Source organism: Cicer arietinum, chromosome 6 (assembly GCF_000331145.2).
Source record: "Cicer arietinum cultivar CDC Frontier isolate Library 1 chromosome 6, Cicar.CDCFrontier_v2.0, whole genome shotgun sequence".
Classification (NCBI taxonomy): Eukaryota; Viridiplantae; Streptophyta; class Magnoliopsida; order Fabales; family Fabaceae; genus Cicer; species Cicer arietinum.
The window spans coordinates 63,596,712-63,620,471 of NC_021165.2; the positions used below are offsets into that span (position 1 = coordinate 63,596,712).

The 23,760-nt window shown below is 30.2% G+C and overlaps 1 protein-coding gene and 1 non-coding gene across 3 annotated transcripts; both read left to right on the plus strand.

Moving 5' to 3' along the window:
* Positions 1 to 540: 540 nt before the first annotated feature.
* On the plus strand, positions 541 to 4,227 carry LOC101503096 (histone deacetylase HDT1-like). Of its 2 annotated transcripts, XM_004506074.4 has the most exons (11): positions 542 to 697; positions 888 to 964; positions 1,063 to 1,268; positions 1,635 to 1,672; positions 1,769 to 1,807; positions 1,964 to 2,142; positions 2,350 to 2,418; positions 2,667 to 2,729; positions 2,838 to 2,934; positions 3,785 to 3,887; positions 3,987 to 4,227. In XM_004506074.4, exons 1-11 carry the CDS (start codon positions 673 to 675, stop codon positions 4,030 to 4,032), a joined length of 942 nt encoding a protein of 313 aa, XP_004506131.1. In that variant the 5' UTR covers positions 542 to 672; the 3' UTR covers positions 4,033 to 4,227. The 2 variants fall into 2 exon arrangements, with proteins under 2 accessions (XP_073225506.1, XP_004506131.1); XM_073369405.1 differs by lacking the exon at positions 2,350 to 2,418 and having other exon boundaries at positions 541 to 697.
* A 19,081-nt stretch (positions 4,228 to 23,308) lies between these two features.
* On the plus strand, positions 23,309 to 23,391 carry TRNAL-UAA (transfer RNA leucine (anticodon UAA)). Its single transcript has one exon. It is a non-coding gene; the product is annotated as a tRNA-Leu (tRNA).
* Positions 23,392 to 23,760: the final 369 nt, after the last annotated feature.

The following is a 23,760-nucleotide window of genomic DNA, read 5'->3' on the forward strand; positions in this document are numbered from 1 at the left end:
TTGATTTTGTATTCAGCTACACCATATTGTAGTCAAAAACCAATGTGCAGTCTTAGCTACTGACGTAGCACTTGTATTCGGCTACACCATCTCGTAGTTGAATACATATATTCAGTTTTAGCTACTGATTTAACACTTGTATTCGAATACACTATTACGTAGTCGAATACAAATGTTCAATTTTAGATACCGACTTACCATTTATATTCAGCTACAACATGTTATAGTCGAACCAAGAATCTCATAGTTGTGTATATATTTTTGATCATATTTATATTATTCCTTCTCCGTACAAATAAAATAATTAAACAGAAGAGTCGACAGAAAAAATCATATGAAATATTGTTTCAATTTTTAAATTTATTTATTTTTTGATAATTTTTTTTCATATTTATTTTATCAATAAGAAACAAATCTTAATATATTTTTTTCTTCATATTTAAAATAAAAAACAGTATTTTTTTTCCCCACTTGATCTCGCCTAAAATAATTTTCAAAAATAGAAGAAAATAAAAAAAAGAAAGAAAAGACGGTGGCGAGGAACTAGAAAAACCCTAATAGAATTATCTATATATATGCAATGTAATCTGCTAAACCCTTAAACCCTAACTTCCCTTCGCAATCAACTTTCTCTTCTCATTTCATCTTCCTCCCTCGCTCTCTACCTTTCACATGGAAGCACCAATGGAATTTTGGGGTAACTCTCCCTCTCTCAGTATTTTTCTCGCTTCAAAGCGAATACTATCGTGATATTTTGTGTTCTTGTAGAGAAAACTCCCTTTGTTGTAATAGTTTTTTCTAATTCCATTGCAAGATAGTAAATTTTCATTTACTAAACAATTGTTGATTAAATTTTATCGATTTATTTTATAATGTCATCTTTTTAGGTATTGAGGTTAAGCCAGGACAATCTGTCAACGTTGATCCAAATGATGAATTAGAGGGATACATCCACATATCTCAGGTTTGACTTTTTTGTTGTTGTTTTCTTGAAATTCTTTTTAGGTGTTACGAAACATTATTTGTTTTCTTGATTTTTTTTTAATTTGTTGTTATTCTCAGGTTGCACTTGGAGAAATAAAGAAAGACAAATCAATTGAACCTGTTGTTCTGTATTTGAAAGTTGCTGATCAAAAGCTTGTCTTGGGAACTCTTATTAAGGATTCAATTCCCCATCTTGCTTTGGATATAGTTCTAGACAAGGAATCTGAACTTTCCCACAATTCCAAAACTGCTAGCATCTATTTTTCTGGATACAAAGTTCTTCAGTATGATTCAGACTCTTGTTTTTTTATTATAAGTTTGTTTACTTTTATTTAAAGATTGAATTTGCCTTCTTTTATGTGAGTAGTTTATAAAGTGGGACAATCAAGATTTGTTATTTTAATAAACTCATTGGTTCTTGATAGTTGAGATAATCAAGAGTAATATAAATAAGTGAGAAAATCAAGAGTTTAATACCTCTCTTATCAAGCCTTAATTTTCTAATAAATAGTTGATTCATTTTAGAGAAATCAAATCTTTAGAGAATGTGTTTGGACCTGTTGTATTCATTTTATGTAATCTGCATTATTGATTTGTTTTTTTTGGTTTTTCTCTCAATTAACTTCTGATGTGTTTGTTCCCTGTGGCAGTGGTGATGATGGTGATGACTCTGATTTTTCTGATTCTGGTTAGGCTCTACTGTTTCTTTAAAGATGTCATTGTTATTGTTTTGCTTATTGAGTTAGTTGCTCAAACTTTGTCTTGGTTTTTGTGATTTGGACAGATTGTGATCATGATCATGAAATTCCAGTGATTGACCAAGGTAGATACTTCCTATTAATCTGAATTTTTGTTAGCTGTTAATAAATATAGTACTTCGTAGATAACTAATAATTATATACTTTTATGAAAACTTGAACTGTTAATTAATATAGTATAACTAATGATTATATACTTTTATGAAAACTTGAATCAAAAGCTCAAGTTGCAAAGGAGGTGGCTAAACTTGGAAAAACTGCTGCTAAACCTGCTGCTGCAAACGGTGCATCTGCTAAGCAAGTCAAGATTGTTGATCCAGAGAAAGATGAAGTTGAATCTGATGATGATGACTCCGATGAAGATTTTTCTGAAGATGATGATACTGATGCTTCTGATGAGGTATTTTAATAACTGTGTTTAAATTGCCTTCTCATGTCTGATATTTTTTCTTTCTAATAACTTTGTTTTAAAAAATGAAAATAGTTTGTTTGAGTCTTTGTGATAAATTAAAACATTGCTTTTGAATTAATTGCATGTGAAGAATTCCTTGCTGGTATCATGGCATTCAAGGTTTTTTATTTTAAATTATTTGATTTGTCATTATAGGTGGATACTATTGCTGATAGTGATAGTGATGAGGGCAGTGAGAGTGATGAGGAGACTCCTGCCAAGAAGGTAATCAACTGTTGTACAATGAAGTTCTTTTACGTGTGATATGATATTATCTGTCATCAATTTTTCTATGTAAAATCCTTTGTCTGTGAAAATGAAATGTGATTCTTTTTCTTAAAGTTTATCTCAGTCTTAGTAGTGAATTAAACATTGCATTTGTCTTGTATGAGAAGAATCTCTTTAATTTTTCCTTGCTGTCATCGTGCTATTAAAGGTTTTTTATTGTATAAATTCTTTCATCTTCCTTGTAGATGGATACCGATACAGATAGTGATGAGGACAGTGAGAGTGACGAAGAAACTCCAGCTAAGGAGGTAATCAACTGTTGTACAATGCAGTTCTCTGTTTTGCAATTTTATTATCTCATGATTGTATGATGCACATGATACACCAGTACTTATATATGGCTTTATGTTTTGAAGGTGACTGTGATCAATAAGAACAAGAGACCCAACGGGTCTGCATCAAAAACCCCAGTTCCTACCAAGAAAGCTAAAAATGCTACTCCTGAAAAGACTGGTAAGGTTTAAACAGAGTATACACTGCTCTGTATTATATTATTTCCTCCCCAATGTAGGATTTGTTGACTAAATAACGAGAAGCAAGAAAGTCAATGCAGTTACCTGTTATGAATTTGTATTTTTTTTCAACTTTATTCTTTAGGAGAGAATTAATTTTTTCTTACTGTAATAGCATTTAGTGCTAGTTACAAAAAAGTGTACATTAATTAGAGGTATTTTAGTAAAGAAATTATTATTATATTTGAAATTTTGAGAAGGTTCCTATCACAATGGACAATTCAAATTCTCTTTTTTGGTAAATAAATTATTATTACATTTTTAATTTTGAGATGGTTCATATCAAAATGGACAATGCAAATTCTCTAGATAGGGACAAAGGTAGTATAATTAGAGGTGTACATGGGTATATGCATTTTCAACAAGTGTTTGACATGTGAGAGCAGTATCAGACATGATTTCTAATCTGAAAGCTTATTGAAATAAGCTATAAAATGCCTATGAGTATGTCACCTTATTCTACAAGGTTAACCAAGCACATTACAAGTTTTTCTTAGTTACAGACAAGCTCTTCCAAGTTTTTCTTAGTTTTCCTCCCAGTTTTCCCTTTAGGTGCCTTATTTTATAAGTCTATGTTTAGACTCTTGGTTTAGTGCTAAGTTTATGCCAATGTTTTCTTACATTTGTGTTCCTGATAAATAGATTCACATGGAGCTCACATAATAAGTTTATACAATCAGCATGTCATTCTCCATTTTTGAATGTAGTTGCTTACAGTAATGGTTGTTTATATTTCTCTATTTAATGGTCCATTATGCAATGACCATATCTTTATTAAATTTCTGTTGTAGATGGTAAGAAAGGTGCACATACTGCAACTCCCCACCCTATGAAGAAAGGTGGAAAATCCCCAAAGGGTTCTGCTGGGAAGGGCCAGACTCCCAATTCTAACAAGTATGCTTTATTTATTTATTTAGTACAAAATATGATTTAAACAAACCTTAAGAATAAATTTGTTTAGTGGTATAATTATGATTTTTATGGTATTTCCAGGTCTGGCAACTTCAAAGGTGGTAAACAGCAAAAAAGGACTAAGTAAGCATGGTGGTCGGTGATTTTGCATTTATTACCATATTTGTGTAGTAATTTTCCCCTGTATTACAGTGAGTATTGGTAAAATCTGTTTGATGTTTTATCCTCACTTTGGACTATTGAACAGTCAAAGATGTAATCATGTTTTGGAAAATTTGTTTTGACATTGATGAGTCACTATATCTTTGATTATTGCTTTTAACTGTTCTTAGAAATTGTGTTTTGTTTTGATAGATTGTCAAAGTTGATTTAGTCTCTTTAGTGGTGGCTGAATTAAAAATCATTGATTAGCTTTAAAATTAAACACGGTGTGATAACAGTAGTAGCTTAATTAAACATGAACCAAAGCTCTACTCTCACTGTAATTCCAATTTGCAGTACAATCAAATTTTAACGACTAAAATGTAGTTTTTGCATGTTGGTGGTTCTGGACAATGATTATGCTGAATGTTTTGCCTATGAAATAAATCATCAATGAATATTGATGAACTGACAATTTATACTATAGATAAAATTTATACAAAACCTGATCATGCTATGTAGGATTCCCTGCAATTTTCTCCAATTGCGTTCTCTGTTATATGCAATTAAGTGATCAACTATTGTATGGTAAAACATATTATGCAAGGTAATGAAAATAAGAGATAAGTCATTATATTAAGTTAGTACTTCCATCTTTTTTAAGTGTCAAAGTTAATCTTTTATGCTTTTTAAAAAATAATTAAATGAGTGACTTCAAGTGAGAGACATTAGAGTTTTTGAAATTAAATATGAAATTCTATAAATCTAGGTCATTCAAATTACATGAAAATTTGTATGTTCTTAATTATTGAAATGAAATTAGGACTAAAAATAACAGTGATTTTTATAAATATAAATAACTAATTTTTTATATTAAACTTTAAATCACTAATTTTATGATTAGCAAAATAATACATTGTGATTAGCAAAATACTTGTTGATTGCCAAAAAAAGAGGATAAGCTTACTTGAGGAGAGAGGAAGATGAGAGACATATGTGAAACCCTTTTAGGATTAATTTGACTAGATGATTGACCTTGTAAAATAGGATTTTGTAGGGAGCTCAAAGTGGGAGTTCCAAACTACTGGAATGTTCCTGATCAAAAGGAAGTGATGCAGATTAATGGATAGCAGGATCAAGAATGTTATGAAAATTTTTTCCAAATGAAAGTTTTGTGCATTGGGTTGCAACACATTTATTCTCTTTGATAGTTTCTTTTTTGATGGGCCAAGAGTGGCTAGAGGAGGAGTGTCTTGTGGTGGTGGAGATGAAGGTGCATTTGAAGCTTGTGGGAGAAATGGTTATTTCTTCATGTGTGAAATATTTTTTGAGGTAAAATTTTAGATTTTGAAAAAGGATTCGTCGTCCTTAAAAGGGACTTTGAAGTATTTTGATGATTTTGGTAAGGACCATGCCATAGGGAACAATGACTCGTCTGTAGATATGTGCGATGGGGGCTATCATATTTTGAATGATGATATAGGGCATGTTTAATTTGTGGCCGTGGAGAAGGTGATAGGTGATAAGGGCATCATTGTCAAAGACAAACTCATGATTGCCACAATAAGTGAAAACAAAATATTGGCTAATACTATTAAATATTTTTGGGAAAAGTTTCAAATATGTAGACACAAAATTTGTAGACCCTTGAATGAAGAGTTTATTGAGTACCTCATCTTTTGGTAAGATCCTATAGTTAGAAGATCCAAAATTTTGGCAAGAATGTCAGAGGTAAGACGAATTTCTACCCCTTTGAGTTTGGTTACAACCACAACTTTGTCAGGAAAATTGGGCTTTGTAGAAGATGACACAAATGACTTTTCAATAGTATTTATAAGAGATTCAAAAAAATTGGATCAACCTAAAGCATGTGTGAACTGTTTGATTGGAATTCCTTCAAGTTTGAGATTTTTAAAGACAAAAGTTTCCCAATGCCGACAAGTCTCTCATTTCAATTGTGTTAGTAAGTTTTTTCATGATTAGAGGAGATAAGAGGTGAAATGAAAATTTTGGAGGTAGTGGTTTTTTTTATTTTAGGATTTGGGTTTGGATGAAGATCGTTCTTGAGATTTTACTTTAATAGAGAACATTCTGGAAGTGTTGTTTGTGATGGAGAACGTTTTTAAGGGTTTGGTTTTCGATGCATAACGTTTTTGTTTTTTAGACTTTCCTTTGTTTGAGTGTTTTGGTATAGGGGATGAGGATTTTGAAGGTGTTTTGGAAACATATTTTGGTGGTTTGAAAGTAGGTTTGGTTGTTATGTGGGTTTATTTGGATGATGTTTTTGGAGTAGATTTTTTGGGTTCAATAGGTGGCTAAGGTAATTTGTGTGGCGGTTCGAAAAGTGTGGTAGTTGTCGGTAAGGGTTCATAGAGGTTTTTGATAGATATGAGGAAGATGTAAGTGATTCAAACCTTTTAGATGTATATAATTCATTGTTAGAGTTGTGTGAGATGGTATAAATGGGTGTGTCAATACTTTTTGATTTTTTGAAAGTACTAATGTTAGCTATGATTGTCATAGATCTCCGTTTTGAGGGATAATTGTTTGATTTGACTTGTTTTAATTTTTTACGGAGATGTGTTTGTGATTGAGTTATGAATGGAATATTACATTTAATGAGAGAGGAATGAACAATACTAAAAGAAGCCATGACAAGAGGAGGTGGAATGGGTTCAAGGGAGGTTGAGAGATAATCTTATTTTTATTTATTTATTTTTCTTCTAAAGATGATGATTCTGGGGTAGTAGGGCGAGGAGGATATGGTATTGGAAGTTTGAGTTTAGTTGGTGTTTTTTTCCAAAGGATTTTGTTCGATGCATGGATGAGTTTTTTGTGCCAATTTTTTTTGAAAAAACTTAAAATGAAGAGAGATGTGAAGGAAAATGCAATAGTGAGTTATTTGATTTGATTGCAATGCATGAAAAATTATGAAAACTAGGTGATAAGTTATCATTACGCCAATAAATAGCAGACAAAAAAAAAAGGGAGCAACCATTTTTATTAACGGTTGGATTTTTTTAATTAAAAAATTAAAATATAAAAAGAATGAAATTCGAATGGTATTTCGAAGAGAGAGAAATAAAAGACATTGAAATAGAAATTTGAAAAAAAATAGAGTGTTCTCCTGATGACCAGAATGTTCTGGTTATATTTTGCCTTAACAAAAGTTTTTATTATTTGTGATGTTTAATTTTTCTTTAAAAAAATCAAATCGATCTTGTACCAGTGGTTTTGTGAAGATGCTAACAAGTTGATTTTCAATATAGACAAAATTTAATTCAACATCCTTTTTTATAACATGATCTCCAATAAAATAATGTTTAATTTCAATGTGTTCTGAGATTTTTGGACAAATTAATTGAACTTGTATTATAATAATAAATTGAAACATTTGATTAACTTATGGAAATGTCTTCAAGTTGAGTTTTAATCTAGATAACTTGAGAACAACAATTTATAATTGAAACATATTCAACTTCATTTGTTGATAGTGCAATTGTATTTTATTTTCTATATGATCAACTTAAGAGGGCTTTATTGAGGCAAAATTCTAAATCAACTGTTTTAAAGATAAACAAACAGTTAATTAATCACTGGTCATGATTCTAATTATATTGCTATTTAATTTGTATTTTTGTGTGATTTGTTCAAAGATAAGTGATGAAATAAATCAACAATCTCACAATGGAATAAATCAAGAACATCAAGTTTTACTTGAACTGAAGATTGATTACAAGATCATTCTGGTCTATGAAAGAACATTTTTGTTTACAAAGGAACATTTTAGTTTTCATAAAAGAAAATTCTGGTTATTTCTTTTACAGAAAAAATTAAAATAGATCATTTTCTATAGTCTAAACCTCAAGTTAAAGAATATCAAGACTACTCAAATCAATAATCAAACCCAAAACTCAAAGTTGAAGCCCCAAAGAAGCAAAATAAACACCAAATCGATGAACTGATTGATCTCTAGATTGATGAGAAGTGAGCAAAGACAATGGTATACTATTGCTGTACTTTTTGTAGAAAGTTCATCATGACTTTGAGATAAAGGACTGACACGTCACATCCATTCAATCACTCATCCACATTCTCCATACAACACATAACCAAGAACGTTCTGGTTTTGTAGAAAAACATTCTAGGTCGAATACTACATATGCTTATTATAGTTCAATCTATACAAACGTTTTGCTCAAGTTAAATAACAACTATATTGAGCCTTTCTGACATTCTCTTCATCTATAAAAGGGACGTCAAGGAGAAGTTAACTGCAATAATTTTTAAAAGCAATCATTCTAATACTTAAATAATCATACTCAAGCAACAAAACTCTCAATTCAAGCAAAACTCTAGTGAAGAAGAGTTTATTTGAAGAATTTACAAACTCAATCTACACAAAATAGAAATAGAATCAATTTGAAGAATTTACAAACTCACTATGAACAAGATACAATTTAGAATTAAATAAGGACTAAATCGAATCCCAAATATTCACTATAAATAGACACTCAAGGCTGAAGGAGAAAATGATCGAAAAACAGAAAAGAGTAACTACTCAAGTTTCAATCTTCTGTGTGACACCCTAAACCCCAAAATAATATATATAATAATTTATATAATATTCCTATAAAATTTGCAGCGGATAAATAAAATTTATTTCCAATAAAATAAAATTTTTTATTTTTAATTTAGGATATCACGTTTCTCAAAAATCAAAAGGAAATAAGCTTGATTTAGGATAAATAAAATTTTTAATTTAGGATAAATAAAATTTTTCTCCATTAAAATAGTGTAATCTCAATAAGCTTGATTTAAGTATTATTACTTGATTTAATTTTAAAACTTACTAGTACTTCTAAGATTTTCATACAAAAATTCGTTTCAAATTAAATAAGTAAAATACAATTTAAACCCTTATTCCCGGTATCACATATCAGAGCATGGTTCCTCCCAAACTTGAACTTCAAGATTCATTAACATGTAATAACTGCGATTTCGCAAACGTAGGGTCAAGCCAGTCAAACACAAACAACGAAGGAGGTGGGTTTTGAAATCTTGATGACAATATAACACAAGAAAGAAGAACACACAAACAATCATAATAAAACCGTATCATTACACAAATATTCCATCAAGAAAATATCACATTAAAAGGCAATTCACTCAAGAAAAATCAATAAAGTTCACTATAACATCAAATCGTTTAAGATAAACTTTCACCACACACGATACATATTAATCACAACAAAACAAACACAATAAAATGCAATGCTATGCATGAGCTTAGACTCTACTTCACAATGTGGTACCATTCTAACTCTGAAGTACTTGGTTATGAGGCTTGATACTATGCCACCATCTCGGTGGATGGACAATTCAAATTGGCCCTGTCCTCATAGATCCCCTCAACTCAACCCGAGACATATATACGTGACAGTCGAGGTAAACGTGTGTTGCATGGTAGCTCCCGACATTTAGAGTGCTACCTCCAAGTCACCTAGGTATTCCCCACCCGAATACCTCCAAAGTCTAACAATCTTGCCTTAAGGCTCAACAGCAGACCGCCACGATCAGACTCATTCAGTTGTACTTCCCCGGAATCACTAGGTTTGTCAGGCCCTGCCTATATGATGACAAAATAATCTCTACTTCACAAATTTTCAATATTTATTTTCTCCCCTTGTTGGCCTATGATACTCCATTAAGACCGTCATCCCAAACACAAATTGGAATCAAAATTATTTCACCAACTATGGGGTTACTTCAATGTTCTCATCACAAATTCACAATATCACTATCATTAATCATATCTCATCACATAAAATCATCACAATTTTATAGAATCACTATCATCAATCAAACATCATCATTATTATCACATAAACTTATCACATATTTATATCATAAATCATACATCATCATGAAATAAACTTACATTATACACTGCATTCACATAAACTCATTTAATCAAATATATGCACCAAATTCATTTGAAATCAAATATCACAATGATATCAAATATCACAATAATATCAAATATCACACATTTAACGAAATTAAATCAATCAACACCTTATAAATATTTCTATTCCATATTTTAATCTCACAATTTTCTTATTTGCAGATTAATTAATTTATCACTCAAAGGGCTACTGCCGTACGTAGCGAGCCCCAGATGAATTGTTGGGAAATACGGTTTTCCCGTTCATCTCACAATATATTACACTCATGAATTCAAACGCTCTCTCACCCCTTATCTTATTTCGACGCTTTCACACACGAATAGGATTCCACGAGCAAATAGCCTTTATTCATTGACTCTTTGTCCATCAATCGATCTAACTCGACAGTTTATGGGTAAATGTTAAAAATAAAATATGAGACGATACTCTAAAAACTAAATTCGAAATTTGGTCAAGGAAAATTACCATAAATCAGAAAACCAATTAGTGGATAATATATCCACTTTTCACGCAGTCGTTTTGGCGTTGGTTTCACTCAGATCGGACTTACGGTGAAGGAAAACGGTGCAAAATAACGAATTCTACAAACGGAGAAGTCGGGTATTTTAGAGAGAAATTGAGGTTGTTAAAATTCTGGAAAATTATGTTTAATGGACTAGTTAAATGAATGAAATAACATACTCAGATTTGAGCGAAAATGGAGAAAGTTTTCCAGACAGTTATCGATCACCGGTGCCAAACGATAGGTTGTTATTGTGTTTCCACTTTGGTTTCATAGTTGTCCGTCCAATTCCTTTTTTTGTTGTTGTTGTTGTTTTATTTTATTAACAGTTAAGATTCACATATGGTTAAAACTCATTCGTTCTTTTATTTATTTTTAAATAAAACCAATAATTAATAAAACTAATGTTTTAACATTTTTTTAACATAATTTAATTACTAAATATTGCTCATATTTCCAAACTAAAATTTTATAAAATAAAGTAATAAATCATTTAAAATATATTAATAATCAAAACCTTCATATTCAAAATAATCACCCTAATGATACTTTTCTTTTCTTCTCTCAAATTAAAATACTATCATAATTAGAGAATATTCAAAATTATAAAATAAATTAGTATAAAATCAACACTTTATATTAAATACTAAATCATACTAAATATATGTATAATCACAATACCATAATAAGTATATAAAAATAAAGAAAATCAAACACAATATTACCACTATTTGAAGATAATTATTTATAAAGTAAATAATTAAAATAAAATATATTTAGAATTAAATAAATATAATCAAGTACACATTTAATAATAGTCATACGCATAAAAGAATGATATATTAATTGAGTGTGCAGATATACACGTAAAATCGTATAAAGTTCATAAAAATCACCTATATAACGGAAATTAATCACAAAGTTTATGAACATATATTTTATAAAATTTAGGGTGTTACATTCTGTATCCAATCCGATAGTGGTTTAGTTCATTCTTCAATTTGGGGTTGTCAGGTTTTTAGGAGAAGACTTGACTTGTAGAATCAGGGTGGTTAGTTCATCAAAAGTCTGGGGTTGTCAGGTTGTTTAGGAAGACTTGGCTTGTAGGGTCAAGGTGGTTAGTTCCTCAAAAGTCTGGGGTTGTCAGGCTGTTTGGGAAGACTGGCTTGAAGGGTCAAGTTTAGGGGTGAGAATAGGTCAGACCAGGTCAGACTTTGAAAGGCATGAGCCTTGAGCCTGACCTACGATTTATTTTTTAGGCTAAGCCTGGCCTACGACCTATCATAGGCTTTTTTTTCGGCCTGACTTGGCTTGGAAGCCTATTTAAAATAATTTTTAAAAAATGTGACACAAACATCCTTTAAACCGTTAAAAATAATTTTTTGTGTCAAATAATAGATTTTTTTTTTTTCTGAAACAAACACACTCATTATATGGAATTGCTACCGAATATGGAACAACTACTGAATATGAAATGTTCACTAAGTGATTGCCTAATTGATAGAATTTAAAATAGGAAATAATATTATTAATATAATAATAATAAATAATAAAATATATAGGCCGGCCTATCATGCTTAATAGGCTTTTTTTATAAGCTTGAGCCTAACCTATTTAAAAAAATACGCTTTATAAATAGCCTGAGCCTAGCCTTTTTATTAAATAGGCCAGACCAGACCATAAGTAGGCCAGGCCATAGGCCCCTAACGGATGGCCTAGCCTATTCTCATCCCTAGTCAGATGCTATGTAATTCAAGGTATTTGAATCAGTGGATTAAAGTCTTCTGAATGAAGGGACTGGATGTAGCCAAGTAAGTGGTGAACTAGGATAACGTTATGTGTCAAACTATTTATGCTTTCATTGTTTGTTGCTTCTGAATCCAATTGCTTCTACTCCAAGTAAGTCACCAAAACCAAACTAGTTTCTTTATTTATTTATAAATTATCAAAAAGTTATCAACTTCGGCAAACACAATTCAACCCCTTTCTCGTGTTTGCACCTTCAATTGGCATTAGAGCTCGATCTCAAGGCTTATCACTTTACAATGTTTGAGAAAATATCCTAGGGTTTAATATGTTTGGATTTAGTGAAGAAGTTGTTGGAGGAAATATCAACATACCACCTATGTTTGATGGAGAACGTTTTGAGTATTGGAAAGATATGATGAGAAGTTTCTATATTTCACAAGATCCTAAACTTTGGGACTTGGTGGAAGATGGTTATATTGCTTCGAAGAATACTGATGGTATTGAAATTCCAAGAAATGAGATGAATGTTGATCAGAAGAAGATGTACAAGATGCATCATAAGTCTAGAACATTCATCATAAATGCAATCACCTTGAAGGAGTTTGACAAGTGCACTAACAAGGAGACATCAAAGAATATTTATGATAGTTTGATTCTGACCTATGAAGGAAACAAACAAGTTTAAGAAGCAAAGGCCAACCTCCTAGCCAAAAAGTATGAGTTGTTCAAAATGGAAGAAGATTAAGACATTGAAACAATGTTTTCCAGATTCCAGACCTTGGTCTCTGGATTAAAGGTACTTGAGAAGAGTTATACTACTGCTGATCATGTAAATAAAATTCTTAGGAGCCTGACAAGCAAGTGGAGACCTAAGATCACTGCCATTCAAGAAGCAAAGGATTTGAATACTCTAAAGCTGGAAGATTTAATCAGCTCTCTTAGATCGCATAAAATTGAACTTGAAAAAGATGATCCCAAAAGAAGAACAAGACTCTGGCCTTGAAATCTAAGTAAAAGAAGGTTCTAAAGGCAACATCAAAATCAGAGGATAGTGATTCAGATGATCAGAACTTGAACTCAGAGGAAGAGGAGATTGCTTTCATAACCAGAAATATTCGAAATATGTGGCACAACAGAAAGAAAAAATTTCCCCAAAGATATTCCAAGCAATCTAATAGAGGGAGTGATGATAAATATCACAAGAAAAGCATCATCTGTTATGGTTGCAATGAACCTAGACATATCTAGTCAGAATGTTCAAATATGGAGAAAGGGAAACACCAGATGAAAGACTCCAAACCCAAGAAGAAACGTTTGATGGCTACATGGGATGATTCTGAGTAATCCTCTGACGATGAATAAACAGATTTGGGTATGATGGCTCATACCAACTCTACCTCTGGATCCAAGACATATTTTGACTTTGGAAGTGAAGCAACAGATGAAGAAATTGAGGTATTTTTTGAATTTACTCGATCTGATTTAGTTACTGCTATAAATGATTTTTTTTAAATGAATAACAAATTGTCTTCAAAACTGAAAACACTTAGGAGAGAAAATACAAATCTAATTGAAAAAATTAATGTTTTAAAGAATCAAAGTACAAATTTTAAACAGAAAAATCTAACAGAAGCCAACCAACTATGGTGGAAGAAGGACTAGTCAACACAATCCCTATCAGAACCAGAACCAGAACCATATGATGAACCAGAAATATCTGGAGTATCAACATACTCAAAACTGGCAGAGAAATGACACACATCAACAAATTGGAACTACTAGAAGAATCATAATTACCATCAAAGAAACCCGATACATCAGCAGAAACAGAAGTGGCAGCTTAAAAGTCAGAATTAGAAGACATTTTTGAACACCCCAATCAAGTTCATCAAGACTACAAATCTGGATAGGAATTCAAATTCCTTCATCCAGACTCTCTAATAAGAAAATATGCAAACTCAAAATCTGAAAACCAAAAAAGAAAAACTAAGAGGGTTTTTAGAGTGAAACTGTTAACATATAGGTAATATATTTCTTTAAATTTAATTATTGTCTAATATTATGTTTATTGTGATAACAAGAAGCTTGATCTTAAAAAGTCAAAGCTAGATAAATATTTTGCAGGTTCTCAAGAATTTAAGAGGAATGATGTCTGGGATCTAGTACCTAGACCAAAGAAGAACATTATTTAAACCACGTGAGTTTTCAGAAACCAATTAAATGAACAAGGTAAAGTAGTCAGAAACAAGGCAAGACTTGTCGCACAAGGCTACAGTCAACAAGAGGGCATTGATTACACTAAGACATTTGCTCTAGTGGTCAGGTTAGAAGCTATTCGTATTCTAATTTCTTTTGCTGTAAATAATAATATTTCATTGTTTTAAATGGGTGTTAAAAGTGTTTTTCTAAATGATTATATAAGTGAAGAAATTTATGTTACATAACCCACAGGTTTTGAAAGTTCTGATTTTTCAAATCATGTTTTTAAACTTAAGAAGTCTCTCTATGGTCTAAAACAAGCACCTAGAGCATGGTATGATAGACTTAATAACTTCTTGCTTAAAAAATAACTTTGAAAGAGGACAAGTAAATAATACACTTTTTAGAAAATCAATGGGAGATAAAATTCTTATTATTCAAATTTATGTTGATGACATTAATTTTGCATCTACTAATGGCGCTCTATGTCAAGAATTTTCTAAATTGATGCAACTTGAATTTCAAATGAGTATGATGGGAGAACTTAAGTTCTTCTTAGGTATACAAATTCAGCAAAGTAAAAAGGGTATAAGCATTCGTCAAACTAAATATACAAAAGAGCTTATTAGAAAGTTTAAGATGAGTTATTGCAAACCTATGGCTACACCAATGCATCCTACTTGTTCACTTGAAAAAGATAATTCAGGCGAAAAAAGTTGACCAAAAACCTATAGAGGAATGATAAGATCCCTATTTTACCTTACCGCTTCCAGACCTGATATCACATTTAATGTGCAAGATTTCAAGTTAACCCTAGTGAATCACATTTAACTGGTGTTAAGAGAATCCTCATATACCTAAAAGGTCTTACCAACCTTACCTTGTTCTACAAGAAATCTACTAAGTACAAACTTAGTGGATATTGTGATTCAAATTATGCTGGAGATAAACTTGAGAGAAAAAGCACTAGTGGCAACTGCACATTTTTAGGTGACAACTTAATATCTTGGTCAAGTAAGAGACAAAACACAATTGCAATGTCAACAACAGATGTTGAATACATTTCAGCAGCTGACTGCAGTTCACAACTACTTTGGATGACACATGAACTTGAAGACTAAAAAGTCATAGAATCCTATCTTACATTCCCATCTACTGCGAAAAAACTTCTACCATTTGTCTATAAAAAAACCCTATCTTACATTCTAGAGTTAAACACGTAGAGATCAAACACCACTTGATTAGGGACTACGTTCAAAAAGGGGTATTAAAAATTCAGTTTGTAGACACTGAACACAAATGAGCTGATATTTTCACCAAACCACTACCTGAAGATATGTTTGACTTCATCGAGAAAAACCTAAACCTTACCTTCATACATGACTGATGTTGTGATTACTTCAAATTAGTTTAGTTTTACACTAGTTATTATATTTTCTTGTATTATAATATATTTATTTTATTCAAAAAAAAAAAAGAAAGAAAGAAAGATTTGATTCATATTTATCATTGAAGAAAATCTTTGACCAAGTTGAAAAGAAGATATGGTCAATATTTAATGAAGATTTGAAGAGCCAACCGTTCCTTTATATTAGTTATGATAAAGAGCCAACCATTCCTCTATATTATTTTTCAAAAATGATTTTGCATTTTTCATCTTTGTCCAAATATAAAGATGGATGCATAGGAGTTGCCATTAATTTGGCTTCACTCATTTTATATTTTTTAAGAAGAACTTTGATATATTTTTCTTGACAACTTAAAATTCTATTTTCATATTGTTTGAATTGTAAGCCAATTTGTTTTAATTCTCCCATCATACTCATTTCAATTTTACTTTGCTTGAAATTTGACAAATCTTCACACATTTTTTCATTTGTTGAACCAAAGATAATATCATAACCATACACTTGAACTAATAAATCAGATTTATTAATCTTTCTAACTAATCATTTCTGATCAAGAATGAACTTAACCTTTCATACCAAGCTTTAGGGGTGTGCTTAAATCCATATAGGACATTGGTGAGTTTAAAGATACGATTTGGTTTCTTTTTATCTTCAAAATCAGGAGATTGATGAACATAAACTTCATTTAAAAATCCATTTAAAAAAGATCTTTTAACATCTATTTGAAAAAGTGTAACAAGTTTATGAGATGTAAATGCTATAAATATTCTTATTTCTTCTAACCTTGCAATTGAAGCAAAAGTTTCACCATAATCAATATCTTCTTGTTGATTATAAACTTGAGAAACAAGTCTTGCTTTATTTCTAATTACTTAACCTTCTTCATCCAATTTGTTTTTGAATACCCGTGTTGTACCAATGATAGTTTGAGGATTTAGAACAAGAGTCCAAACTTGGTTTTTCTAAAATTGAAGTTCTACTTGCATTGCTTCAACAAATGAGTCGTCAACTATAACTTATTTAATATATGTTGGTTCTATTTGAGAGATTATTTTCATGTAGTCGTTGTCATCTTTGAAAGAAATTATTGTTCTAGTGTCATCAAATGTGTTTGAACTACAATTTTCCAACTTCGTGGAGGTGTTTGAACTAGAAATGGTTGATCAATCTCGTTATTCAGGAGAATGATCTGTTGTTGTTGAGATCGATCTTTTTACTTACCATCAATCATTTGTATGTAACGATCATCAAATAACACATGCATACTTACTTCTACTGTTTTTGCTCTTAGTGGAGTAACCTAGAAAGATGACTTTATTTCATTTTGCATCAAACTTCCCTTAATTATCTTTCTTATTCAAAATATAACAATAACAAATAAAAAATGTGACAATATGAAATATTTGGCCTTATGTCTTTCCACAATTCATATGGCGTTTTATTGAGAATTTTTCTTATTTAAACACGATTTAAAATGTAGCAAGAAATGTTGACCGCTTCAACCCAAAAATATTTCTCAACATTTGATTCTACCAAAGTAGTTTTAGAAATTTCTTGCAAAGTTCTATTTTTTCTTTCAACAATTCTATTTTATTGAGGAGTTCTTGCACAAGAAAGACTATGAGAAATATCATTTTCATCAAAGAAATTTTTAAAAGAACCATTTATAAATTCTCCTCCATTTATAAATTCTAAGTTTGAATTTATTTAAAAAAAGCTTGAAATACTTCAAAAGAATCATCTTTTTGTTTATATAAAAAAACACCCATGTGACTCTCGAAAAAACATCAACAATTACAAAACCATATTTCGTTCCTCCCAAACTTGTAGTTTTGATAGGCCCAAATAGATCAATGTGAAGCAGTTCAAGAGATTTTTGAGTAGAAACAAAATCTTTTGAATAAAAAATATACTCTTGACTTGTTTTTCTTTAGCACATGCTTCATATATTTTATTTTTGTCAAAACTAATTTTTGATAGTGCTCTAACAAGAACACGTTTGGATAACTTTAAAATTGCTGTCATACTTACATGCCCAACACGTTTATGCCACAACCATTTATCTTTATCAAGTGACATAAAATATGATTTAGTGGATAGTTGTTATAAAAATAGCACATACATATTTTTCTTTCAAGATCCAGAAGAAAAAAAAAATGATTTTCCAGAAAATGTTTGCTTACCTTCCCATATGTTTAGTTTAAATACAATTTCAAAACCACTATCACATAATTGACTTATGTTTAGTCGGTTATATTTTAAACTTTCAACATATTGAACATCAACTATTTTTGCATACTTACCTTTACCTACAATACCTTCTTATTTGATTTGGGCTTCATCATTATTTCCAAAAGTTATATATCCTCCATCCTTCTAAATATATGAGAGAAAACATTGTCTATCTTATGTCATATGTCTCGAACAACCATTTTTCAAGTACCATGGTTTTGTCTTTACATTTTGAAAACCAACCTGCATTAGAGTTTAATAAGTTCTTAGGTACCCATATAGCTTTTGGTCTTTAAGGGTTAGTTTTTTTTTGTCAAAGATTACTTTTTTTTTCTTCTTAAGATAGAAGTTAGTTTTAAAATGACCTATCTTTAAACAATAAGAACACTTTCTTTTTGTTCCTGAAGAATGTTCTGATATAAGGCTAGAATAATCTACACTTTTCGAAAATCTATTCCCTTTGATTTTCTTATACTTTTTCTTGTGAAAACATGAATAATCAAGATGTCCAACCTTGTTACAATAAGAACATTTGGTTTTGCATTTTTCTTCTATTTTTTCTAGTACGAAAAAAGCTTCATAAAATTGTTGCTTTCAAAAACTCCTACTTGTGATCCCATGATTTTTTTGAAAGGTTTCAGCGGAATTTATAAAATTTGAAAAATCATTTTTAAGATTTTCAACTTCTATTTTGAGCAAAATGTTCTCCTTTTGGATTACAGAGCATTCTGGCGACTTGTTCTTAGCGGTTTCTTTTAAAATCTTTTGTTTTTCAAATATTTTAAAGTGAAAGTCTTTCCATCTTTGGATTACTTTTCTGAATTCAACATTCATAGCTTGGGACTTCGTTTTTTCTTCTTTTTCTTTATGAAGTTTTACTTTTAATGAACTACAACTTTGAACAGTGAAGTTTGACTCACAAAGACGATTGTCAAATTCTTTTTCCATTTGCTCACATAAAAGACATCAATCAGAGACAATTACCTCATCAATTTTTGAATTTCCCATTAAGCACATGTTGGCTTCTTCACTGTCTTATGTATTTGATTCTTAAGAATCATCCCAGGTAGCCATCATGGATTTTTTTTTTTGGAAATTTTGATGGTGCGTTTTTGTTTAAAGGGCATTTAGTTTTATAATGTTGTAATTTATTGCACCTAAAACAAGTAACATGACTCTTATATATATCCCAGTTTTAGAATTTTCTATTTTGTTTGAGAAATTCTTTTTAATTTGATCTCTTTACTAATCATTCTTTGAATTTTTCTTGTGAGAAGAACCACTTCTTTTTCTTCAGCTTCTTCTTGACCAACTTTTTCTTCTTCTAATTAATATTTTTCATCCTTTTGTGGAAATGAACTTTCTTGATAATTTTGTGATTTATTCAAGGCTATTGCTTTATCTTTCATTGCTGGGTTGTCTTCTTGAAGTAGAACTTCATGAGTTCTTAAGGTTCCAATTAATTCTTCTAATTCGATTTTCTCAAGGTTTTTGTCTTGACTTTTGGTTGTGACCATTGGTCTCCGTATAGTAGGGGTACACCTTTGGTTGAGTAGGTTTTTCTGAGGGAGCACATTTCATTTACTATGATTGTGAATCTTGAATACATTTCATTGTTAGTTTCTCCTTCATTCATCTTAAATAGTTCAAACTTTCGTACACCAATATTAATATTTGTTTCTTTGACACAACTTGTTCCTTCATGGTGCGTTTGTAGTGTATCCCACATTTTCTTTGCAGTGTCGCATTCATCAGCTTTCACTTTACTCAGTGCTTAAAGCACAAGATATAAATAATTGGGCTTTAGAGTTTATAAGTACCTTAGGTTTTGCTTCTATTGTCCAATTTGCCTTATTCTTTTCAGCATATGATGGCTCACTTTGATTTACTCTTGGTACAAAGTTTTCATCTGTTATGAACCGCCACATTCTTCTATCTTGAGACTTAAGGAATAGTTGCATATTCCCTTTCTAGAAGTAGTAACCCGTACCATTAAAATAAGATGGTCTATTTGATGATTCTCCTACAACAATATAATTGACTTTTGACATTGATTTTTCTTCTTGAATCTTTTCCTCTAACATTTGTTAGGTGCTCAACCTTAGAGGCAGAACTCTAAGGCCAATTAAAGTAGCAATATTAATCATAAGAAAATGGGTTTATATTGTGATCCCTTTTTAAAATTTAATTCTTGGACTTAATTTTAATTAACTCAAGAACCATTTTGGTTGAAATTAATTAATCATTAGAACGTTCTGGATGTGTTAGTTTAAATAAGACATTTCAGTTTATAAACAAGTGAAATATGATTAGTGAGTGCAAGATAACAATAGAGAAAGGGTAAAAAGGTCACACAAATATGTATCATGGTTCCCGCAATATGAGCTATGTCAAGTCCTTACATTTTGGGAGATTTTTCACTAATGTGATCGACACCAGAATGTTCTTCCTTGCATTATCTTTTTTTATCACATTTTGATCAATTACAACATTAACCTTGAAAGGAATTGCTACAGCCACCTTTCAGTCCATAAATGATTTTTACTAATACCTTGCAAACTAGAAAGGGTTTCTACAACACACTCAATTTAACTTAAGAGATATGCTTGAGTTGCAAAATTAAGTGTATGATGAAAAGTGTTTGAGATCTAAATATTCTCAACTCTAGTTTGATATTGGTTCACAACAAGAACTCATTAAGATGATCCACGATAAGAACTCACTAAGAGAACTGGAGTTTTGCCTAAGAGAAGAGCTTTGGAACTTGAGCTTTAAATGATAAGTGCATATTGGTTGCTTTAGAAACTCTTGCATTTGTGTTATGATTGATCTTCCTTTTATAGATGAAAAGAAGATTGAAAACTAATATATATAAAGTTGAATATAATCGTTAGACTCATAAATTAAGTGTCAGATTTGATTTAAACATATTAAAAACATGTTTATATTATTATCCAAAATGTTCTTGACCAACCTAGAACGTTCTTGCATTGAGTCTGAAATAAACATGTACAAGTGTAAGAATGAATTGTCAAATGTCAGTTGACAGTTTGTTGTGCTAGTACAATGTACTTTTGTCCTTGCTCATCAATTATAATGAATATGCAAGCTTATATGTTTGATCAAAATCATAATTAACAATTTAATTAAATATTGATTATCTTCAAAATAATAATTAAGAATTTTGCCTTAACATGTATGACTACCTCAATGATTATATGCTCATAGAGTCACAATTTTCAAATACAAAATACGCAATCATTCTTTAATTACTCTTACTCCCTTCCTTCGGTGTTAGAATGCTTGTAGGTACAAACCACCATAAATTTTTCTACTATACTTTATTGTATTTCGTTAAAACTAACCGTTCTCGGACTGTCACCAAATATCCGCTTTAAATTAATTGCATTGGTTCTGGATAGATTAGTGGAACGGTTCGGATATGTACATTACAAACCCCGACCACCTCAACAAGTCTTTGGCGTAAAAGTTCCAACTCCTACTAAAGTTCATTTGGATTTATGTGAACTTAATGATATGAGGTCTTAGCTTTGATATTAAAATGGACAGAAAGATGCAACAAACACATCTTATTATTGAAATCAATTCCCATCATGTTATCAATATGATCCCAAATTGGTATCTTCAACGTCTTTTCAATTAAATTCTTTGAAAGATGGATTTCGTACCTAAATCGGACTTATACCCTCTCAAAAAATTAAAAACTCAAATGTGTTCCTTTAATTTTTATTAAATTAATGGTAAAACAAAATTATTTTAAAATTGCACTCTCACTAAAGTTTTTGATAAATAATCTTTTTCCTCTAAATATTCGGTATAGACTTTATAACTACAATAAATTTCTTCTTTATAATTTTTGATGGTTTTATTTGTTTATCCAAAATTTCAAAACACAAAATTTTATTTATACTACTCGAAATTTTGCGTCTTAAAATTTTCAGTAGTTAATTTTACTCTACCTGAGATTTATGCATTGAGTTTCTGGTAGTTAATTTTATTCTATCGAAAATTTCAAAATTGAAATTTTCGGTACTTATTATTATTTTTTATTTTGATTTTTAATTTTTTTTAAATCTTTTTTATTGATTTTTTTAAAGTGGATCATTGCTCAAGCACAGGCTGAATATTATAATTCTCCGGGTGTTGCATCTCTTCGTTCTTCTTTCTCTTTTTCTCAACGGCTGTTCTCCTATTAGATTGTGTAGGAGGCCATACTCGAGAATGTTCAATGATGTTTTTTACTCCTCTAGTTCTCGCTAAAAATAAATTTAATATAAACAAATGTAAAAAAATTATATAAAAAAAAAAAAAACTGGAACGAAAATTTCAAGAAAGAAAGAAATTTCTGGGAGTTTAAACCGAAAATTTGAAATTTCTAAAATAAAATTTTCGGTATTGAAAAATAAATACCGAAAATTTCATTCATGAAATTCCAGTAAGAGATTTTTTGCGAAAAAAATTTACTTTTTTTGGAAAATTCAGATTGTGAGTATCATGAAGTATTTTTTTTGTTTTTACAGTACGATTAAGGGTATTTTAGTAAATTTAGGCATAAATTTTCTAAATAGAGATGTATTTAAAACTCTCATTCTTTCCGTATCATATCTCAAGTTGGACTATTCAAGTGACTCTCATCCATCATAAATTTTTTTTGTAAGTGGATTTTTTTTACTATTTTTTTACAACCAATTGCAAGATTCTAGATTCAAACTCATAAAATAATATTCAACCTAATAATTTTAACATTTGTCAAATAAGTTAGGCCTTATGAATTATACCATTTAGTTTTTATTAAATATAAATTTTTGAAAAGTACTGTATGTTATCAAATAATATACTAAATAGGTAAATGTATTAAATAATATATATTTATAACACCACTTGTAATTTCTTTTGCCTTCTCGTTACACGTACTGCACTTATTCTTGTATTTGGAATTTGTAGCTTATCAATTTAGGAACTCATTTCACCTCGTTATAGTGCGTAAAATAATACATCAATGTTAAAGCACGGTCAAATATATGATATAAAGAGAATCACTTTAGATTTATTTGTAAAATTTGAGATGAACACATTCTTGAAAACGATGTTAACATTAATATGTAAAATGTAAATGTAATTTTAATGGTATATTTTGAACAGTATAGGATATATTAATATAATTGTGATATATGAATATCAGCTGGTTTGCCCGAGAGGTTAAGGGGGAAGACTTAAGATCTTCTGCACATAAGTGCGCGTGGGTTCGAACCCCACAGCCAGCATATAATTTTGATATTAAATTTTCATATTTTTTCATTCCATTACTTTTTCCATAAATTTTTTTTCTTTATATGTTCCAATACTTTTTTTTTCTTTCCATTTTTTATATATAAATATATTTAATATTAAGTTTTCATATTTAAAAAAATATTCTTAATATTTGTAATAAAGGATATATTTTAAAAAATATATACTAAATACAATAAAAAATTTGTAAAATGTATTTAGGGACAAATAAAGATGTAAAAAGGGTGATATTTTATTTTTAAAACGCTTTAAGTCTCTCTAAAAACAAAACCTTTTATTTAGTAAAAAATGTTTTTTTACTTATATAAATTAAGTAACACATTTTGTTTTTGTTGCAAATTATT

Excerpts from the sequence above, each read along its gene's own strand:
- LOC101503096 (XM_004506074.4), top strand. The coding sequence starts at position 673 with ATGGAAGCACCAATGGAATTTTGGG. Across the intron at positions 698-887 it reads AGCACCAATGGAATTTTGGG|GTATTGAGGTTAAGCCAGGA; the intron begins GTAACTCTCCCT and ends TCATCTTTTTAG. Across the intron at positions 1,269-1,634 it reads TCTGGATACAAAGTTCTTCA|TGGTGATGATGGTGATGACT; the intron begins GTATGATTCAGA and ends TCCCTGTGGCAG.